Source organism: Helianthus annuus, chromosome 13, assembly GCF_002127325.2.
Source record: "Helianthus annuus cultivar XRQ/B chromosome 13, HanXRQr2.0-SUNRISE, whole genome shotgun sequence".
NCBI classification, from domain to species: domain Eukaryota; kingdom Viridiplantae; phylum Streptophyta; class Magnoliopsida; order Asterales; family Asteraceae; genus Helianthus; species Helianthus annuus.
The window spans coordinates 163,012,979-163,030,408 of NC_035445.2; the positions used below are offsets into that span (position 1 = coordinate 163,012,979).

The 17,430-nt window shown below is 34.1% G+C and overlaps 2 protein-coding genes across 2 annotated transcripts; both read right to left on the minus strand.

Annotated features, from left to right (window-relative positions):
- Positions 1 to 1,094: 1,094 nt before the first annotated feature.
- Positions 1,095 to 1,691, minus strand: LOC110902217. The gene has a single exon (XM_022148928.1). It carries the CDS (start codon positions 1,689 to 1,691, stop codon positions 1,095 to 1,097), a length of 597 nt encoding a protein of 198 aa, XP_022004620.1.
- Positions 1,692 to 14,389: 12,698 nt separating this feature from the next.
- LOC110902215 (S-protein homolog 2-like) lies at positions 14,390 to 14,839 on the minus strand. Its single transcript, XM_022148927.1, has one exon. It carries the CDS (start codon positions 14,837 to 14,839, stop codon positions 14,390 to 14,392), a length of 450 nt encoding a protein of 149 aa, XP_022004619.1.
- Positions 14,840 to 17,430: the final 2,591 nt, after the last annotated feature.

The window sequence follows — 17,430 nt, forward strand, 5'->3', positions numbered from 1 at the left end:
CTTGCCAAAAAATGGAAAGATCGAAAATACGAGATGTCACACGTGAAATGTGTACAATCGTCTATTAGCACCATATAATATTTATAACCGGTTTTACTAATGATTGGAGAAGTCCATAGGTCACAAAGGACAATATCAAATGGTAACAATGTAATAGATGATGATGAATGGAAAGGCAACCGTTTATGTTTTGAAACTTGACACGAAATGCATAGCATAGTACTACTATGTTTATTACACAAAATAAAATTACTGGAAATAAGATAATGCATAACGGGAAGACCCGGGTGCCAAAGTCTTTGATGCCACAAGTCTGTAAATGAAGATGCAATAAAGGATGATGGTGTTGTGTAGGTGAAAGGGTATAGGTCACCGGAGCTATTGTGTTGGCTCAGAATCTGGCCACTCTTCAAGTCCTTCACAGAAAAACCATAAGGATCAAATTCGCACGAAACATGATTATCAATAGTAAAACGCCGAACAAATATGAGATTTTTTACGATATCGGTTGTGCATAAAACGTTTTTAAGGTGAAAGGGTTTTGTGGTGGATGGGAGTGAAGTGTTCCTAGATCCAATAATTGGAATGCTTTGGCCATTACTGACATATATAGATTTTAAGTGACAACATTTCAGTGGAGAAATCATACCTTCATCTCGTGTGAGATGAGAGGAGGCACCAGTATCCATCACCCATGGATGATCAGGAGGTTGCATAGTCATGGCAGAGAAAGCTTGTTGCAACTGGGTGGGTTCCATAGCATCAAAGGTACTGACATGGGCCTGTTGTGGTTGTGAGGGTCCAACGGTAGTTGTGTTGGGTGGGCCTGAGTGTTGCTGCTGTCCACGAGGTGTCCAAGGCAAAGCCCAGCCAGCCTGGGCCGGGTATGGGCAAGGTGGTGGTGTCAAATTGGGCCAATAGCTTTGAGTGTTGAGTGGGAACCAAGGCTGGTTGGGTGGGCCATAGTAGTTGGGCCAAGCACCACGAGTCTGGTTGTTTTGGTTGTTAGGCAGAGTGGACTTACCAGACCCACGTCTGTTGTTAGATCCACCACGATAATTACCTCTGGGAGCAGAGGAGGAATTGGGGCGGCGCTAGGGAGGCACATAGGTAGCTGCAGCAATTGGTTCAGAAGACAATGCTGTTAGGGCAGTGTTAGTGTTTGCATCACTAAGAGTGTCACGAGCCATTTGTCTCTGGTGGTCAAGTTGTAGCATCCCGATAGCATCCTCCCAGGAGGGGAGGTTCTGATTGATGAGAGAGGCGGTGGTGTCGTACTCCGGTGGTAGTCCGCGAACAAGCTGAATGATGAGTCGACTTTCTGGGACTAGGCTTTCGACAACATCCATCATAACAGCCAATTCCCTAAGGCGTTGATAATATGCCTCAAGGGAAGGCATGGCCTTGAGTTTCAGATTGGAGGATTCATGTTCTAGAGCTGCGGCTCTAGAACCCTTGTTGTTGAGGAACAACTTAGAGATGCGAACCCATGCCTCTCGGGCAGTAGATTCGGTTTTAAGTACCCGAACCAACAGTTCATCAGACACATTTCCGTATATCCATTGTAAAACCACATCATCAAGTTCTTCCCAGGCTTCATAGGTTGGATCTTTTTTTGGTGGTGATGGCGTACCATCGATGTGACGAAGGACCTTATACCCCCTGGCATGTAAGGTGAAAATTTGACCCATGAGGAATAAGTGACCTTTGTCCCATCAAGGATCCGGACCTTATTCTAAATGTTTGTAACTTTGCATGCAGGATGAAGTGCTACAAGTTTTTCATTAGGTTTGGCATTGATTTGGTCGATGGATTTGTCTCCCATCGTTACTGAACAGAAGGAAGAGGCCAGCAAGACCGTGGTCTCCGGCGAAAAAAAAGAGAAAAAAAAGGCGGAGGTGATGGTATGAGCTTAAAGCTCTGATACCATGAAAACTGGTAAATGTTTTTGTGATTGTCCAAGGAAAATGTTACAGAATATATAGTGGAGAATACCACTGATTTACAGCTATCATTCCTAAACAAGGGCAACTATGTAAAATATACCCAATTACACAGCTGTTACATAAATCAAATATATGGAAATCTTCTTCCATCGGCTAAGAAAACTAACCCCATTAGCAATAACCCATTTTAACAGCTTATAATTCTATACGATATCCCCTAAGGGTGATAAGCAATGAATTCCTAGTACCATATCATGCATAGTTTTCTAGAGATATATATTAACAACACATCAGCATCAAACCACATACCATGAATCATCTATTTAAACCTTTTAACAATCTTAGCACAATTGATTGGGTTACCATTTGCTATTGTTACTTTCAAAGAAGGCACACCTATAGTATTGGATTGTAGTTTTCCAGCCAACCTTTCATTAATAAAATTATGAGTAGAACCATAATCTATCAATATATGCAACTTCCTAGTACCAACTGTATCTATCACTTTTATTGTTGAATAAGATGGAATACAATTCATAGCATGAATTGATATATGTGGTTGTACCCAGGCTAAGCTTGAGATTTCTGACCGGGGCGTCGAAAACGTATATACCTAAAAATTTCTATACGGAAACTACATACTCTCCACTAATGAGTGAAAAGTTCGGGGGGTCGGCCGCCCCCTCCCGCCCCCACTATGTTGCACCCCTGGTTCTACCATAATCTCATCTAATTCTGTTGTTTGTGTTGTCATTTCCTCATCCTCATCATCATCATATGTTTCAATATTGAACCATTGTCTATTTTTGCACTTATGGGTAGATGTATATTTTTCAAGGAAAAAGAAACACTCCCCCTAGTCCTTTCCTCATCAGCCTCTTTATTAGAAAGCCTTTTTACTGCTTTACCCATTTGGCTATTATTAGGATTAGGCAATAAAGGAAGGTTTGTAGCTAGCACTTACAGTAGGAACCATATAACCAAACCGACCCATTGCACTTGACCTGAAACTGGTTGACTCACTGCTTCTCTAGATCTTCTTAAATTCTTTGGTACCAAACAAGGTAGTATGCACCTTGCCTTGTTGTTTAACCATGGCATAAGCTTCTCTTGAGGTTCTTGGCCTAAACACCTTTACTAAACACCTAATTTTTAGTTTCAAACCACCTACAAACAAACTTGCAGCATATTCCTCATATAACACCACTTTAGTCATCAAAGAATCAAAAGCATTGCACTATTCTTCTAGTGAACCTGTTTGCTGCAAGTTTTTGATGTCATGTTTATGGATTGTCGGAATCCACCTAGAATGGTGGTAATCGGAACAACGAACATGGTGGGGGGTTGTGATTATTTTATATTTGATTAAATATAAATAATATGTTGGGCCCAAGATATTTAAGGTTTTTATAAATTAATTAATTAAATTTAAATTACAAAAGTGAATAAAAAGACATAATTACCACACGATTTAACAGAAATTTGGATTAAGTTAACGTGTCAAATGAAATCAGCAAGATTTTGAAATCACGAGGACTCATATGCGGAAAAATAAACCTTTGGATGAAAGTCGCAAAAATCGCCAAACCTCAGGGACAAAAATAACATTTTAGTTTAAAATAAATCATTGTAAAATAGTCAAAGTCATAAGAGTGACCTGACAGTTTATAGACATGATGCGTAGTAAACTTGAAGTCAAAGGAACTGTGATTCGTGATTGTTTTTTGGGTTTTCTATAGGTTTTTATACAGAGTGTCGGTATCATACCAATATCGTAACATAACAAACGATAATTATTGAATTCTCATCGTAATGTGCGAAGAAATTTTACTAGTTAAATTAATCGACCATTTCAATATATAAAATAAACATAAGTTAATGTTAATTAAAACAATTTGTAGCATTTACCCCTTTATTACATTTAACACCCCAAAATTTAATAAAAAATGTGTTTATATATGAAAAATGACTTAGATGGGATTTGATTTAAAAGCCCATACTTAAGAAATAACATGGCTAGGCCATAAAGGGAAATGGGCAAATGCATTAGGGAACCCTAATATGGAAAGGAGGCTAGAGCCAACCTCCTTATTTGCAACAAACCTCACTCAAGCTTAGAGAGATACCATTAATAAAAACAATGGATTGTGTGTTTCATTTTGTAAATTAGGATATCAAATTGGTTTATTTATTTGGGATCAAAGATAAGCAGTTTGGTTGTGGTTTCTCACCGATTTTGAAGGGTTTTCAAGCTCAGGTTTGATGTTAGCATAAAGGATGTAAGAATCACGTAAAAGCTTGTATGTTTAAAGCTAGAAATGATCTTATGGGTTTATATTTGTGCTTTGTGAAAGTTAGGATTGACGTGTTGAACAAGTCCAGATACTTATTCGCTTGGACCTTTTCGTTTATCAATGATGATGCGAAATGTGGCACATTCCGCATGAATACTTTTAGTTTCCGCTTGATAGTTTTCGCTTAGTCTTTGGCGCGAAAAGTAGTACATTTCACCTTATTAATTCTAGTGAAATGGATGGTAGAAGAAAAGTTGATGTAGATAAAATGTTAATTTAGGGAAAAGTATATAGTGTTGAACGAAATTCTACCCGGCCGAAAAGCTACATTTCACTTGGGAACATTTCATGCGAAAAAAAACCCACATTTCATTAGGCTATATTGAGGCAAAAAGTTGCTATGGTTTTTATTCGAATCTTTGATCAATTGACTAAGGTGCTGTTTGTTTTTTCAGAGGTAAAAGGTCTGCAGTCTGTGGACCACGTCTGCAGGCATCTACATGAGAAGAGGTGTACCAAATGTCTGCAGTTTGCAAGGAGAAGAGAGATTATTTTTAACACACACAACAGTTCTCTCTCTTTGCCTTGAACTTTCTCTCTCTACAAACTCTCTCTCTCTCTCTCTCTCTCTCTCTACAATCTGTCACCACCACCGCCCATAGCACCGCCACCACCGCCTCTCTCTCTACGGTCTCTCTCTCTCACCAATCTCTCTCTCTCTACGGTCTCTCTCTCTCACCGATCTCTCTCTGTACGGTCTCTCTCTCTCACTGATCTCTCTCTCTCTCTACGGTCTCTCTCTCACCGATCGGGGTTTTGTTTTAATTGATGGGTTTGGTGGTGGTGGGTTTTGACGATGGTGGTGGTGGTGGAGGTGGTGGCTGAGATGTAGTGGTGGAGGTGGTGGCGGAGATGTGGTGGCAGGTGGAGGTGGTGGCGGAGGTGGAGGTGATTTTGGAGGTGGAGGTGGTGTCGGCAGGTGGAGGTGGAGGTGGTGTCGGAGGTGGAGGTGGTGGTGGTGTCGGCAGGCGGAGGTGGAGGTGGTGGCGGAGGTGGAGGTGGTGTCGGAGGTGGAGGTGGTGTCGGAGGTGGAGGTGGTGTCGGAGGTGGAGGTGGAGCTAGGGTTTTGGAGCAGATGGATGTTTTGAAGAAAGAGAGAGGGAGAAGAGGTTGGCAGAGTTTTGAAGACATGGGGAAGGATCTGCTTGGGGAAGAGGTAAGGCAGAGGTAAAAGCACTGCAGATTTTCAAGAAAACAAACAAGCTGCAGGACCTTTATGTCTGCGTGCGTCTGCGCGACGCAGACATAAGTGCTCAGAAGAGCTTTTGGCCAGAAAACAAACACCATCTAAGTGTCCAAGGGTCAAATCGTATGTAACAGTAAAGAAGTTAACTTCCAGGTGAGTTCTAGACACTCCGTGGGTGGGTCTGGGTTGACATTCATGCAACAATATATGGTTGTACTTGAAGCTCTCTGATGTCTCTGTCACCTATTATGTACCTTTAATTGATGTTCCAATACTGAATATACCAGTCCTGGTGATTGACAAAATAAAAAAAAAAAAAAAAGTGTAATTTACTAGTAGAATTAGAGGGAGAGTGTGAGTTGCCGTTCTAAAAGCAATTATTGTTACATGTTTAGGAAAAACGAGATAAAAGTTGAAAGTTGCAACAAATATTTTTTTCATTACATCTAATAATCTGATAAAAGTGATTACATCAATACTTAACGAGAGAGTTACATCGTATAAAAGTGATTATATAAAATACTGTATAACACACTGACTTGTGACGTGCGATAATGTTTCATGGTCGCTGTAATGGTTTGGAATTTGCTTAATTAAACTAATCAAACTGCATATTTGAAATCATACTTTTTATTTGTAAAAGGGATTTAACTTATTAAGTTTGATTAAACTAAAAGTTTTAGGACGTTTATAGATAACAATTTAGACTATACAGAGTGGAGGGCATGAAGATAAAAGAGTGTGTTATTCGACATGTGACTACCACAGTGGCGGAACTAGAATATTAACTCAGAGGTATCCAAAAAAAAAAAAAAATTCACCTTGCAATCATACAATATTAAAAAAAGGACAATGAATAAATAAATAAAGTAAAACAAATACCTAATAGATTTGTTCTCTTCTTTTTTCATAACCTAAAATCCTTCCATTACATCCTCGTCTTTTATTTCATGTAAAAAATCCTTTTCGACCGCACAAACCATAGCATTGTTCAAAAATTTCGGACCCATTCGATTGCGTAAATCCGTCTTGACAAGCTTCAATTTCGAAAAACATCTTTCAACGGTTGCGGTTGCAACCGGTAAAAGCAAAGCTAGCTTCATTACCCGATAAACTAAAGGACAAGAACTATGCATTCCCGTTTCAACCATAACACACGCAAGATCACTTATTCCATTCAAGTTTGCAAATTTATCATCATCGCTTATAGTGTGACGAAATGACTCAACATCACCCAAAAAGTCCATATTTCTTGTGTAGTAAAATCATCTGGGTAGATCTCAGCAAACGCCAATATCTTCGATGGGTCAAACTTAGAAAAACCGTTACAAGGATTTAAACCCGACATATTTTTTATCAAACTAGTTGTTACCTTACTAAATCGATTTCCTAATTCTTGAATATACATGTCCAAAACCTCATTAAAAATGTCAACTTCGAAATGAAGTCGATTTGTAATGACATTCTTTCTAATTCTTGGATTACCATAACTTTCTGTCATGTCCAACATTGTAATGTTGTACTTTTTACAAAAGGAAGTCACTTTTTCCAATATCGGCTCAAACCCATTTTGTCTTAAGTGCTTAATTTTTTAGTATAACTGCTAAAATGTTTGAGGTTTTTTATTAATAATTCATCACGAACTTTAATTTAGTATAACTGCTAAAATGTTTGAGGTTTTTTACTACTAAATAACCTTGACAATAAAGCATTTTTATGCAGGGGAAAAGTGTTATCTATTATTTACATTGTTTAAAATTAATATTATTATAAGTAGTATAAGCTCCGAATAGAATAAAATAAAAGAAATTAATAAATTCATAGATAATAAGTTGATTAAATACTATACATATAATACAAGTATATATGTATTTGTGAGTTAATACATATAATACAAGTATAAAACAACAATATGAGAGTTAATTAAAGTTAAATTGCAACTATAAAAAATAAATAAAATAGAAAATACATAATAGTAGGCTGGGGAGCCTATCACGTGACCTACTTTCCAGATTTCCAAGAAAGAAAAAAATAAAATCAATAATAACAATTGTCTTTTGATTTTAAATTAATACCAAAGAGTCTTCTTCTTCTTTAAAAGTCTGCAACTTCGTAGTTGTTTATGGGTGTCTGTTAGTACATATGTCTGTTGACTTCGTCTTGTATCGAGTCTTGTCTTGTAATAGAAATGTTAGATCAGGGCACGTTGTACGAGAAAACGGGTTTGAGTGTGTTTGAGCTATTTCGCACGAAATAGCAAGATGCTATTCCATGCGAAATACCCACCACTATAAATACCCTTGTTGCCTTGTCATTTGTAACTTTGTGATTTTGGAGCCGAGGTGCTGCCAAATTGTCTCCAGCCATTGTAACGTCATTTAATCAATACAAGAGACTGTTAAAGTGTATAACAAGCTGAACGAAGATCAAATCTTTGAATTCCGCCTCTGATTTGATCCAAGAATTCTTCTGAACGAGTCGTTTGGTTGTGCAAAACGATCCTACAGTGTCTTTTGTATAAAAATCAGAAAAAAAAAGTTTGGGCTTACAATTTTTTTAGGAGTGTCCTAGTAGTTGTTTAGGGGTGTCATTTCTATAAAAATCAGCCATTGTGAGTTGTCAAGCATCGGATACCCGCCCGAGCGAATCCTCACCTGATCAGTTGTCGCCTGATTTTTGCTACTCAATCGGATATTCATCTGATTCAGTTGTTCTGATAAAAAAAAAACATGAATGTGTTTGATAGCTTTACAACTATCAGGGGAGAATCAACAAAAGAGTTGATCGAAAGGTATTGTCAGTTGTATGTAGAGATGAAACGTTTAAACATTACCAAAAGAGATGATGAATGGGTTGACAAGTTGGCAAAAGCTTTACCGCGTGATGAGTGGGGCACATATTTGTTGGCCTGGAAAAATAGCTTGGAATATTTTGGCTTCAATTTGAGTACGTTCATCGAGAAGATTGAAGCTCAAGAGATTGAACTCCAAAAGATTAGAAATTTGAAGTCTGATTCAGGAGAGAAGAATCATAAAGCAGCAACTACTGAAGAAAAAGTCAAATCTAAAGAAAATATTCAAGTGTAGAAAAGCAAGTTAAAGAAATTTCAGCTGTCAAGATTGAAAAGGAAGCTGAAGCTGAAACGATATATGAGAAGTGCTTAAAATGTGATAAATCTGAATCAGAAAATGTCAAACTAATGTCAAACTTCTGAAAGTTGTGGAGAGTTTGACATTGAAAAACAAAATTTTGAAAGAAAACGAAAAAGAATTTCAAAATAAAATAACATTTGTGGAAAATGAAAAATTGAAAAATGAAAAAGAATTTGAAAACAAGATAAAATCTTTAGAAAATGAAGATTTTTGGATAAAATTGGAAAACAAGAATTTAAAAGAAAAAGAAACAGAATTTCAAAGTCAAATAAAAGTTTTAGAAAATGAAAAGTTTGTTCTTGAAAAGAATAAAATTGAAAATGAAAAAGCAATAAATTCTCATCTTGAGAAAATCACTCAACTTGAAAATAAAGTTGAGTGTGCTAACAATAAAATCAATGATTTAGAAAAGAAATTGAAAGGTTTTGTGACTTCATCAGTATTACTAGATCATTTATGTCCAAAACCGATCAATGAAATTCCAATAAGTGACAATGTCACAAGTTATGACAAAGTCATAACTGAAGATTGTGATGATAAATCTGATGACGAAAATGATAAAAATGAGAGAAAGAAAATATTTTTGAAATTAAAAGAAAAGTTTCAAGAAATTGTTTAGAGTCTACTGAAAAAGGTGAATGCTCAACGCAAAAACCTTTTAAGAAGAATGTAAAACAAAAACAAAAACAAAACCAAAATTTGAAAAATTTTCAAAACAACAATAAAAGATTATCAGTTCAATCATCCAATCGTTATAAAAAACCACAAAAAGTTGAAAATTTAAACTCACAAAAAGTTGGTAATAAGTGGTGCAGGTTTGACCACAGTGCTCAAAAGACAAATCCACCTTACAAGAGGAGTGTTGACTACTACAAGGCCAAGCAGTGTTATGACTTGAATGTTTGGTATGAAAGTGGTGAATGGTACGATAACAGAGTGTGTTACAATTGTGGTTTTAGAGGACACATTGCTGTTAACTGCCAAAGTCGAAGTTTTGAAACAAGAAGATGTTTTGAATGTCAAATCAAAGGACACATTGCCAGAGATTGCCCAATGAGATCAATGGGAAGATCGAGGGCTGAATCTCAGAAAATGGCAAAGAAACCAGTCAAAGTCGAAGTAAAGCCCAAAGAACAAAAAGTTCAAGAACAAAAAGTGAAGCTTTCACAAGGGTAGAAAAACAGACTGAGGAAGAAAATAAAGAAAGCAAGAGAGTATCTTGAAAGGATTTTATCCTCGGGTACACCAGTTGGTTCAAATAAGAGTGCTGATGAATCGCTTCATTCGACAACAAAGTCAAGTAAAACGAATTCATCAGATGCAAATCTGAGGACAAAAGGGAAGATAAAGAAAGAAAAATTAACTAATCAAATTGATGAAAAATCAAAGAAAGTTAATTTTTCTGATAAAATCTTTATCAAAGTTTTTGATGGCGATGAATTTGTTTCTTCGGAAACGGTTGGATGGGTTGGATTAACCAAAGACATGGAAAAAAAAGGAACTTTTGACATTTAAGGTTAACCTTATAACTATTGTAATTGAGGTCTAACATGCTACTTATTACTAAAGTTGCACCAATTTTTTCTTTTACGTACTCTACAAGTTTATGCTAACTGTTATGTTTTACTTTTCATCAGAAATTCATATTTGATATTATTTATTAATCTAAAGATGGTCTGTTGACTTTAAAAGTGAAACTGCATATACATTTTTGCAACAGTTGATCTAAACATGGCTTTTGAAAGTTATATCGTATTGCTTCTTTCAATGTTAATAGCATGATCTAAACGTCAAATTAAAGTAGTTTTCGTTTCTCTTCAAAACTTTACAAGTTCATGATTTCTTATTATTCTGAGGTCCAAACATATTTAACCTCAAAATGTCAAATTAAAGTAGTTTCCACTTTCCACTTCGGAAAACTTCTCAAGTTCATGATTTCTTATTATTCTGAGGTCGAAACATATTTGACCTCAAAAGTTAAACGGTACAGTTTCTTGATACTAATTGGACAATAAATTAAACTGGACAGTTTCTTGATACAAATTGGACAATAAGTATAAAGAAATACAACTTTTTTTGACTTTTCACTTTTGAGGTCAACCTCAAAAGTCCCATATGTAGAGATGAGCGTGATACCGGTACCGAAAATATCTATACCGAAAAATCGCCAAAACTGAGTACCGGTACCGGTAGTGAAAAAGTTCGGTACGATGTCGGTATCTGAAGGTAAAAATTGGTATTTTACTGTTGGTGGATATCAATTTTGTATAATAAGTAGTATTTTAAAGTTTTTAAATATTTGAAGTATTTATTTTTTATTTCATGACGTATTATTTATTCCAAAACAAGTTCATGCGTACAGTTTGTTTATGATCAGTTTAAACGTAATTTTTTTTCAAAAAAATAAAAAACATATAATTTCCCAACACCGCGAAATTCGCGGGTATTAGCACTAGTTAACTAATCAAATTGATGAAAAATCAAAGAAAGTTAATTTTTCTGATAAAATCTTTATCAAAGTTTTTGATGGCGATGAATTTGTTTCTTCGGAAACAAAAGAGCTACGTTTTGGCGATGAATCTGACTCATCAAAGTCAAACAAGCCACGTTCTAGCATTGAATCTGATTCGTCAAAATCAGAGGAGCCATTTGTTGAATTAAAAAGAGAAAAATCAGTACCGCCAATGGATGATGTCAACTTTCCACCATTGCGGACTGCAAATTTGAAATCACCCAAGGACCGTCAGGCTTGGGAGAATCTTTTTAACTGAAAAACCTGACTTGCTGAAACTCCCAGGTTGGTAATTGTGGAGTAGGAATCGGCATCTTTCTTGAGAAATGTTTTATCAAGGACATTAAGTTGTACTTGATTTAACTATTCGATCAAATGGATGAAAGAACAAGGTGATGAAACCCCGAGTTTGTGAAATGACACACAAAACTTATTTTTTGGAAAAACCATTTTGATTAAAACAAACTTAAGTGTTTTGAAATCATAATGGGAAAATAGTTTGTTGTCAGGGGGGAGTTTTGATTGTTTATGCCAAGTGAATGGCGAATTGAAGTAATTCTCATCAGTTTGTCACTTTATTTGTATAGTTTGTTTTCAATTTTTCCCAGAAAATCAAAATTGAAACATATTTTGATTTTAGGGGGAGTAAAAATTTTTTTAAAAAAATTTGAAAATTTGAAAATGACAAAAACATTTAAAAAAATAAAAAATGAGTTTTGTTGTGAAAAAGAGGAAATGATAGTAAATCAGTGGACCATCATAGCACGCTAAAGAAATGAAGTGTTAAATGTGATAAACGGTCTCACTAAAGATGTGACGATAGGCTCAGCTAGACTAGTAGATTACGATAACGATACAAACTTAAATGAAAAAGCCTAGTTGTAGTGGGAAACACGGTTGAAAGCATAGTACTTAGTTTTGTCCTTCTTGATTGTGTGCCTGTTCGGTAATTGCTGATTGTCTTAGGACATAAAACCGGTATGTTTGTGAACTTCCACAACCTGCTGAAAAGTCATTGTGATTGTGCATTTCTTTTTGCAAAGATTTAAACTTGTTTTATTTCTTTATTTTGTTTAAGCATTGGACATCCTCTGCGTATACGTGAGTATCGAACTGGATGTTAGTGCCTAAACGTTCTGCTTTATTTTTCTTGGTGTTTCGTTTAAATCTTGGATCACCTCTGCGTATATGTGAATATCGAACTGGTGGTTAAGATCTAAACATCTTCAACTTGTTTTTCATTTCTTATTTTGTTTAAACATTGGACTTTCTTTGCATATCGAAAGATCGACCTGATTGTTAATGTTCAAACATTCTGCTTTGTTTCGCACATATTACAGTTGATGAAAGTTTAAAGGCATTACTTGAGTTAGTGTATTGCATGATGAGGGGATATGCTAAGATCGTGGGGTCCATAAGAATTTAGTGCAAAATCAATATACCTAAACGTATCGGTAAGCATTTTCTAAAGTTTTTAGATTGAGTTTAAGAGGATAACTATATCGTCAATCTATATGAATTGTTTAGAACTTAATATGTTTAAAGCTTAACGGTGCTAGTGATTTGTCTCATAAACTGATATGATCCTCTTACACAAACTCACAAAAATATTGTCTATAAATATTTCTTTACTGCTTTTCATTAAAAACAAAAATCCTAAAAGAATGTGTTTTAGCATAAAATTTTGAAAAATCAAAAAGATTTTCGACAACTCATGTTGGAGAGCTGATATTCAAAATTCTAAGTGCTAAACAGGAAGAACAGAAGTTTGGGAAAGTTTGTTGGAAATGTGAATTGTTTTTTGAAATGACTAAATGGCTCATTAATTTGAAACCAATTTAATCATTTTAAATACAAGTGGTAAGCATAAAGTTAAATCTTAATGTTGGTTAGAGTTTGTGTAGATCCCCGTGTCGAAGTCTGTGCAGAGTTAAAGCCAGGTTTTCGATACAAAACCTGTGAAAGTGCTATTTCAGATTACGATCCCGGAACAACTTAAGGGGGAGTCTGTTAGCAAAGGGGAGATTGAAGAGTGAAAGAGCCTGATTCGGATTATAGAAGAATAGCTGATAATGGTGAGAAAAGAGAAAGAGAGAATTTGAAGAATGCTTCAGCGTCAAATACTTTGGAGAGAGTTTGAAGTTTGAAGGATGCTTCAGCGTCAAATATTTTGGAGAAAGCGAGATGACTGATCAAGACTGAAGTTTTGACGTACTAACGTCTCGTACTGAAGACTTCGTCAACATCCAAGGGGAAGACTGTTAGTGCATATGTCTGTTGACTTCATCTTGTATCGAGTCTTGTAATATAAATGTTAGATCAGGGCACGTTGTACGAGAAAACAGGGTTTGAGTGTGTTTAAGCTATTTCGCACGAAATAGCAAGATGATATTCCATGCGAAATACCCACCACTATTAATACCCTTGTTGCCTTGTCATTTGTAACTTTGTGATTTTGGAGCCGAGGTGCTGCCAAATTGTCTCCAGCCATTGTAACGTCATTTAATCAATACAAGAGACTGTTAAAGTGTATAACAAGCTGAACGAAGATCAAATCTTTGAATTCCGCCTCTGATTTGATCCAAGAATTCTTCTGAATAACTCGTTTGGTTGTGCAAAACCATCCTACAGTGTCTTTTGTATAAAAATCAAAAAAAAAAAGTTTGGGCTTACAATTTTTTTAGGAGTGTCCTAGTAGTTGTTTAGGGGTGTCATTTATATAAAAATAAAAAAAACTACCCTACCGAACAAAGTTGAGTCATAGCCCCTTCTACGGCTCGTTATATGCCAGGTCCGCCCCGGGCTACCATGTCAGTACACGTCAGAAAAGTGGTGTGATGCAAAAAATGGAGTGGAAACGGTGTGGTTAGTGACGTTTGTATAAATAATAATAATAATAATAATAATAATAATAATAATAATAACAATAATAATAATAATAAACAAAAACCAATCGAAGCAGCCAATAAAAACCCTCCACATCACCAAACCTAAGCGCCCCACGCCGACAGAGAATCCCCCGCCCTTACCACCACGCTGCCCTCCATACCATGTCTGGGGTGGTGTTCCTGGCGTGGATGAGCCTCCACGCTACTTTTTAATTCCACTACGTGTGGTCTTACAACAAGTTACAATTTGTACATAGTTCACAATTTAAATAATCACTTTTCATAAAGCTTAAAAATCATTATAATTGACTGGATTTCTATTACAATGAGAAATGGAGAATGCTAGCTAAACTATCCTATGTTGTTCCATCCATGCAACAGGTTCCAATCGCTACCATCGTTCTTAGAATAATAAAAACCATCACGAGTGATATACCAATAACATCTATTCATATTATACCCATCAGTACCACATAACTTATTCGCGACTTCGTCATCAAACACAGTAAACTCGGCCTGCTTTTGAAGAACAAAATTATCATCAACCCAATAAAATCGACAGCCATATTTGTTTGAATCCCAAAAATTTTTACGGAATTTCCAAGAAGTGGAATTCCCAGGTTTAAGTAGACTAGCATCAAGATCATCACATCTCAGCAAAACAACTGGAACATCTTGGTTAGTGATTGTGACTCTATATGGTTCAAGCCATTTGCTTGAAGGTGGGGTGGTAGCCTTCATAACAATACAAAGATGGAACAAAAGGAAAACAGAAAAAGAAAGTTTTGGAGAGAAGCTCATGGTTTAAATTTTAATGTATATTATGTTCTTAGTGTAACTATATATAAGATAATTAGGATGGCACTTGAAGAATGAAAATTCAATTGGTTAATTAAGTACAAGACAAAGTTATTAGTGGCCACTCAATACATGATTAATATTAATATTTACAGTCGCACGAAAAAACAAATATGTTGAATATAATGTAATCGGGTATGTTCTATTATTGAACATAGAATCTCCTAGTCATAAATAGTGTTTGATTTAATAAAAAAAATCAGAAATTCTCTCTGTTTTGATGAGTTGTTATAGTTTTGTTAGAAGGCTAATTTTATTAGAAAACCGACTATACATCAAACCAAAGGACCAAAAAACGGCGCAAACCAAAAATATATTTTCTAACTAATGAGATGTTATAGGTTTTAGATTTTTAATTAATTTTTTAATGTTCTTATATTATGTTTAGACAAATCCAAAAATATTTGAAATTTTATAAACCGGATTTTGTTTGTTCTACGTGTTTAATGATTTATATTGAGTAAATGTTAATAATTCTTTTTTAACTATATTTAATGCATTGTCTAAATAATTACTATATTCAGTTATATAGATTTTTTAAAATTTGAAATTTGAAATATGTTTATTTATTACCGATTTCTAAATCAATTACAATCGTTCTTTAATTTGTAATTATCATCTGTTAACTTCATAATTTAACAACCTATAACTTAAAGTTATTCTTTGTTGTCCAATATAAAAGATTTTATTATGAGGGTAATATAACTATGGAGCAAACAAACACGAATCAAATTAGTATTTTACTGAAATTTTATTTTAAAACATAGATGTTATATTATATGAAACTCATTTTTATTGAATATTCAGTTATTTATATTTTTGAAATTTTGAATTTGAAATATGTTTATTAATGGTAGATATCTAAATCATTTTCAGTCATTCTTTAATTTGTAATTATCATTTATTAACTTTCTAAAAGATTTTATTAAGTAAGTATGTGATTAATGAGGGACTATTTTGCGATTTACAAAAAACTGGGTTAATAATTCTAATTATAATAAATCTCTATACATATAATAAAGTAAACCAATTTGAGACAAATGACAATTATTGAGGCTATCTAGAATTCAATTTTCCCACCTTAAACATAATTCTTTTAGTTTCATTAGTTAATCCTAAATTCAAAAAAAAATTAATCCTTAAATCTGGAAAAAAAAATCCCTACTTAATATTTTTATCCAAACCTTAATTTTCAAATTCAAATTAATATGATAACATTTTATTAGTATTGATTACATTTTATTTATATTGTTATACTTATTTTTATAATTTATGATTGATTACATTTTATTAAAAATGTTATACTTTCTATTTATATTTAGTGTTGTTATACATAAATATTATATTTTTTTTAATATAACTATTAATATATATGTATGGCAAAAAGTAGTATAGTTTTATTAATATCTTTATTATCATTGCTATTTGTATTATTTATTATTATTACAATTATTATTATTATTATTGTACCCTTCTGATATTGATATATTTGTGTATGAGATTTTAATCAACTTACCCGAAAAGTCTATCAGCCGGTCTAGGAGTGTGCATAAGCGGTAGCCGTTTTTACTATCAACACCTAATTTTGTTAGGTTGCATTGTGACCATATATCCACATATCTCCACTTCCACTATTTGTCGATTTTGCAATGATAATTAATATAAGCCAAGGTTAGTTACCATCCAAGGTTGGTTTGTTTTTAACATTACTGGATTCACCCATGGTCAATTGTATCTGATATTATCAATAAGTAAAAGTAGAGACATGGTAAAACTACTAAATCTAGATAGAGATGGTAAAGTTATGAATAAAAGATGAAATGCTGTGTACAAATAAATATAGAGATATTTATGAATTTTGTGAATATTCTTTAGATTCAAATTATTTTCAGTAATGTGCGAGTTATAATTGTAACATTTTATTACTCATTAATTGTAATGTAATACGTAAATACAATAATAAGTATTATATAATATATTTATTTTTGTATTATTTTCAACACAGTTTGATTACATGCTTCTTTGATTAAATATTAACATACACAATCTTTATATTAACTCATTTATGTCAATTTGGTATATAAATGTCTCCGTCTTTGATTTGCATTTACAAGAAATATTTATTATATAGTTTAAATTGTTCAACTCGTGTAACACACGAGGAAGTAACCTAGTTATATTAATATACAGTACCAACTCATCTTCAACCAACAGACAACTCATCTCTCTCTCTCTCCTCCATCTTTCTCTCTAAATTAAGAAATTAAACAGTTTCTCCCCCACCCATTTGATTTTCTTTGAAGTAAATAAATTAAGGGTAAATTACACTTTTCCTCCTTTATGTTTGTATTGGATTGGATTGTAGTGGATCGCCTTTAACTTCAATAATTACAGTCACAATCCTTTATTTGAAAACTCGGTACATCTTTCGTCCTTTAGCACTAACAAGGTTAAAATTTTCACTTAAGTCTATTCACTTAAGAGCAGTTTAGTCTTTTTACCAATTTAATTAAATTAAATTTAGAATAAAGCTT

Excerpts from the sequence above, each read along its gene's own strand:
- LOC110902217 (XM_022148928.1), bottom strand. The coding sequence starts at position 1,691 with ATGGGTCAAATTTTCACCTTACATGCCAGGGGGTATAAGGTCCTTCGT.
- LOC110902215 (XM_022148927.1), bottom strand. The coding sequence starts at position 14,839 with ATGAGCTTCTCTCCAAAACTTTCTTTTTCTGTTTTCCTTTTGTTCCAT.